The following is a 5,430-nucleotide window of genomic DNA, read 5'->3' as shown; positions in this document are numbered from 1 at the left end:
AAACTCATTTTAAGTCTTTCAAAAAACTTGTAATATGTGTGACCCAATAAGTTCCCGGTTATATTGGTCATTCATAATTAACCATTAATTACGAAATGATCATGAGTGGCACCAAATAATATATCATGACCCTATTGATCGAAAAATCAACGATTGATTCCAGAACATCTCCTAAACCCTTCAGCAGCTATATTGAAACATACTTCATTCCTTTCACCGTCTTATACCTGCTTGGTTCAAGACATGGTCTATGTGTCGGTCCCCACTAGGCTGACTACGTTACACCTAACCCAAGTTACTTTCTTGTCCTATGGATTCAAGTTACTTGTCCATGTGTCCAAGAGTACTGTACTCTTGACATGCAATGCTTTGGCCAAAGATTTTTAGTAACAATCCTGACAAGCAGCCGCAAGGTATACGTCTCCTTTTCCAAGGAGCGGTGAATCCTTTGTGGGTTGTTCAAACACCTTCGGGCACTTTGACTTATACTCAATCATCTCGGGTCCACACCTCCTCGGAGATGCTTGCTTAAGATGTCAAAGTATAAGCCTCCATAACCAAGGTGACTTGAATACTGCAAGTCAAAGGAAATTCGCACTTAAGCTGCATTGAGATCTTCATTGACATATATATAGAACCATATGAAGTTTCAAGACAGGTCACTCCAATGAACTGGATACCTTTAACCAACATCCACATTTAACTCTCAACATCCAATATTTTCAGCAGTGAGATCAGATGCTTAGCTAACCAAGGAGTTTAAATGTGCTAGTCTAAACAGAATCGATAACATCCGTACGTGCTCATCAATTCCTCGACTAGGAATAATTTCAATACATTCATAATTGCACATGTAGAGATGTTTACTAGTTGTGATCCAATCACAAATTCTCTCATGCTATGAATCGTATTGTGGACATTCAGTAAATGAATTTAAGATCCAATCAAACACATATGGAATGTGCACTCAAATAGTGAATTACTATTTATCCAATAAATAATATAACCATAAGGCGATTGCCTTAGGACACCTCTCAAATTTAACACAGCCATTAGTCAACCTTGACTAAACTAATCAAATAATCTCCACACAAAAAATATTGAGTAAACATCAAACCCCTAGAGGTTGATAGTACCAACAAACTAGTAGTTAATTACACCAACAATCTAACCACATTGTTGGATAACAACATATTGCTCAAATGTCAAAATACAATCCATATCATAGTCAACCTTGACCAAAAATTATTGTACCAATGATCCAAAAATATTTCTCAATAACAAACATGTTGCTCAAACATCAAAGCATAATTTATAACATGTTCAACCTTGATCATGGATTGATTGCACCGACATAGACAATGTAGGTTGAATGAGTGAAGAATTGCACATCGAAAAAACTAAAGACTTAGTGCATATGAAGGAATGATAACCTAACAGAGATGGCCTTGTGTGAGAAGTAAAGTTACAATAAGTAACTCTTAAGTGAGTTATTAGAGCTAAGAGACATGTAATTTAGGTTTCAAGTAGACTTGACTTAGGCAACTAACTCAACCATTTTATTGTTCATAGTTAATGATCTAGTCAATTAGAGGGTAATCCTAGTCCACTAATGTGCTAAGTTAACTAGGGAGTCAACTCAAGTTGGTTGGCTTGTGAACAAAATGTTTCTTATTGGAACTGTGTCAATTGGCTAGTCCACCTCTAAGTTGAATTGATTGGGCAATCGACTAAATCTCTAACTTGAGTCAAATATAAGACCATTGATCAAGTAGAGGAAAGTTTCAATCATTAGATCACTTGTGTGATAAAGGAGTTCAAGCAATTAAAGTTGGCGTTAGTCAACTAAAGTATTCATTGGCTAGAAGAATAATCGTATAAGAGGTTTATTGCCAAATAGATGTCTAAAATGATAGATAAAATAGTCAATTAGAAATGGTTGAGTTGATTAGCCTACTACAGGTAAAAAAATGAAGATTGTTTGATGACAAATTGGAGGCTATAAATAGAGGACCAAGAGAAGTTGATCAAGTCTAATGAAATTGAGCTTCTCTATATCTATAAAGAGACATCTTTTCATTTAGAGGTTTGGAAGAGTAGCTTGCCTAATAAATCTGAAGCCATGGAATGGACTAGGAGTTTGGGATCTTAAGCCATGGAATAGGAGTTTGGGGTTCCAAACCACGTAAAAACATCTATGTTATTATTGTGTTCATTATTTATTTTTCTACTATATCATTCTTAATATTTGAACTACTAACAAACTATTTTTGAAAGGTGTTGCATTCGCAAGAGCAAAAGCAAAGAAAAGAAATTTGAATTTACAAGTTACGTCTATTTACCCCCTTACATGCATGATAATCTCAACATCAGGCCTATCTCCAACATCAAAACTTGTCACCACTTCTTTGATATGATTATAGGGGGAAATGTTGAGGGTTGGGGTGGAGTTAAGTCGGTTGGTTGTATTCGCTTTGTTAGTAATTAATAGTAATCTTCTAGTCCTGCCCCATGTCAACTTGAGTAGCAACTCCAAAATAGGTTGGGCACAGACCCATGTACAGGACAGTTCGTTGATATGTTGAAGGCACAAATATGAAATAGGTTGGAATTGGTTGAGATCTATACTTGTAGATCCTAATGAATCCAACATTCTCGACACTAGAGGTGAAGGGCCATGCTAATCTAACACTAGAACCACTAGGACACTAGAACCACGACTATAATTTGTCATTATATTCTATTATATAATTTAAAAATAGTAATAATAATTTAATAGTGGATAAAAAATATTTTTTAATAAAATTTATAATTAAGGTTTTCTTTGATACGAAGAATTGTGTTGTCAAGTGACCATACACGAGAAACTATGAGAATTAAGGTGAGAGATAAAATAATATACTTACAAAGATTAATGAGAAAATAAGAGGGATAGTGAGTTTAGAAAATTAGGGAGAGAATGAGTTGAGAGTTTGTAAATGAAAGTTATTTGGATGAGAGGTAGGATTAAGGGTATTTATATTTTTAAAAAAGGAATATTTATATTAAAAAAAAAACTGGGGACCTCTCGATCGAGATGAACAGTTGATGCGTCTCCCGCATATAATTGTCTATGCATTTTGCCGTATAATATTATTGACATAGTTATGGTCTATAAAACAATGGTGACGGGTGAATCCTACAAACTCCGATCCCTTCCCGCTCAAAACTTTAACAACTCTTTCTTTTTCATTTCTTTCTTCCCAGCGACGAAGGGAAGATCTCCAAGAACAATGGGGGAAGCCGCCTCCGCGGGCCCGCCCCTCGATCGGCCGCCGTTCCCAACGCTTTACGTCGGCGATCTCCACCCAAATGTCTCGGAGTTGCAACTTCAATACGTTTTCTCCCCCTGTGGCGCCATTTCGTCCATCCATGTCTGCCGTGATCGAGTCACCGGAGCCTCCCTTCAATACGCCTACGTAAATTTCTTTTCTTACCTGGATGGTAAGCCTCTTGCTTCAACTCTCGTTTCGCCATCTTGATTCTTCTTTGTCGATTTAGTTTTCGTGTTCAATATTTTGAAACCCTCTATCTTGTGTTCTTGAAGCGAAGAACGCTCTTACGCTGATGAACCACTACCCTCTGAACGGTAGACCTATTCGGATCATGTGGTCTCAGCGAAACCCCTTGTCTAGAAGGAATGGCATCGGCAATCTGTTTGTCAATGTGAGATCCCTTTCTTTTCTCGCCCTCCTAATTTCAATTAATTTGCCTACAATTTGTGTTTTTGCTCTGATATCGTGTTTTGCCTGTTTTTCAAAATCGATAAACCCCCAAAGAATTTGGATTGTGTTGACGTAATTGCGCTCGAGAATCTGTTCGCCAAGTACGGGACTGTGAAATCTTGTAAGTTGGCGATGGATGAGAGCGGCAAAAGTAAGGGGTTTGGTTTCGTCCAGATGGACACGGAGGAGGCCGCCCAATCGGCCATCAGAGCACTCAATGGCAGATTCCTTCAGGGTTCAAAGAAGAAGCTGTAATTCTTCTGCCTCGTTGTTTCTTTAGTTAACTTGGTCGATCCTTTTCGTTAAAAAAATAGAATGTGTAATTTTGGAATTCAGGTATGTGTCGAAGTTTGTCAGGCAAGACGAGAAGCAACCATTGTTGGAAAGACCAAACAAGACTAATCTTTATATCAAGAACCTGGATTGGGCCATCACAGATGAGGTTTTACTGAAGAGATTCTCACAGTATGGCACCATCAGAAGTTCTGTTGTGATGAAAAATAAAGATGGAAAGTCTAGAGGATTCGGATTTGTCGACTTCCTTTCGGCAGAGGATGCTAAGAATGCATTAAATGACATGAATGGCTTAAAATTTGGTAACATTTTCTCCTATTCAACTACTCATATTTGTTATTTGCTCGGTTTTTTTTCTTGTTACTTCCATTACATTTAGTTGTTAATTTGCCAGGAACCAGGACTGTATACGTTGGATATGCTCAGACAAAGAGCCAACGTAAGGTCTTGCTAAGTCGTCTGTTTGGTGCGACAGGACATGGAAAGAAACAGGTTAATTTAAGTATAGTTGAATTGCAGCAGGTAAACTATACATACACTAGCTAAGGAAATTACCATCTTTTTTATCATGATCAGATTGCGACTATCTTTGTGAGAAATCTTGAGGAGTCAGTTGATGGTAAAGCCTTGAGAGAACATTTTGGCGGCTGTGGAAAAATATGGTGTGCAAGGGTCATATACAATAAAGTAAATGCACAGAGCATGGGATTTGGATTTGTACGTTTCTTTTCAGCTGAGGAGGCAAATAGGGCTGTCCAAAGATTCAATGGTATTAAACTTGAAACTCTAAGTTCACTGTAGGATATATCATGTCTCTGTCACTAATTGTCTGGTCTAACAATGTGGTCTCCAGGAACCATTTTCCATGGCAGGATCCTCTATGTGGCATTTGCACGAAACAAGGAATACATGCTTAGAGTTTCGCTAGCTCAGATTCGCGAACATTTTGCCAGTGCGTGTCAGTTCTTCTTTTCATCGTAAATCAGCTTCAAACAACTTTTTTGTATCATCATCCGCAATATGGGATGGTTCCAGTTTTTGTGACTCGAGGGGAGTACCCAACTGCTCATATGGTAAACAAAACATCTTGTTCTTTTTTCTTTTCTTTTTCTGTTTTTGGTAGTACACTCCAAAATCTGCAACTAATTAACACGATGCCATCTCTCAGAACTTTTTTAGACAGCGCAGAGATTATAGCTTTATGAACAAGTCGACCCAGCCTGTGCAAACTAACATGCCATTTTTTCTTGCATTCCATCCTGTTCTCACGAATCAACTTTCGAGCATGCCCAGCTTACCATGGTATTTGCAAAGTGCAATCTGAGTTTCTAGAGCTTTAGTCAGTTATTTATAGAATAGTTTGACATTTCAT

The 5,430-nt window shown here is 37.6% G+C and overlaps 1 protein-coding gene across 1 annotated transcript; it reads left to right on the top strand.

Moving 5' to 3' along the window:
* Window positions 1–3,272: 3,272 nt before the first annotated feature.
* LOC141821661 (polyadenylate-binding protein, cytoplasmic and nuclear-like) lies at window positions 3,273–5,208 on the top strand. Its single transcript, XM_074709024.1, has 9 exons — window positions 3,273–3,483; window positions 3,587–3,705; window positions 3,819–4,015; window positions 4,101–4,360; window positions 4,453–4,524; window positions 4,606–4,827; window positions 4,912–5,010; window positions 5,094–5,131; window positions 5,182–5,208. Exons 1-9 carry the CDS (start codon window positions 3,273–3,275, stop codon window positions 5,206–5,208), a joined length of 1,245 nt encoding a protein of 414 aa, XP_074565125.1.
* Window positions 5,209–5,430: the final 222 nt, after the last annotated feature.

The sequence above is a fragment of the Curcuma longa genome, chromosome 2 (genome assembly GCF_044706935.1).
Source record: "Curcuma longa cultivar G26 ecotype Majalengka, Jawa Barat chromosome 2, ITB_CL_G26_1.1, whole genome shotgun sequence".
Taxonomy (NCBI): Eukaryota; Viridiplantae; Streptophyta; class Magnoliopsida; order Zingiberales; family Zingiberaceae; genus Curcuma; species Curcuma longa.
Note: the sequence above shows the minus strand (reverse complement) of the source record. Positions and strands in the feature narration are given on the sequence as shown.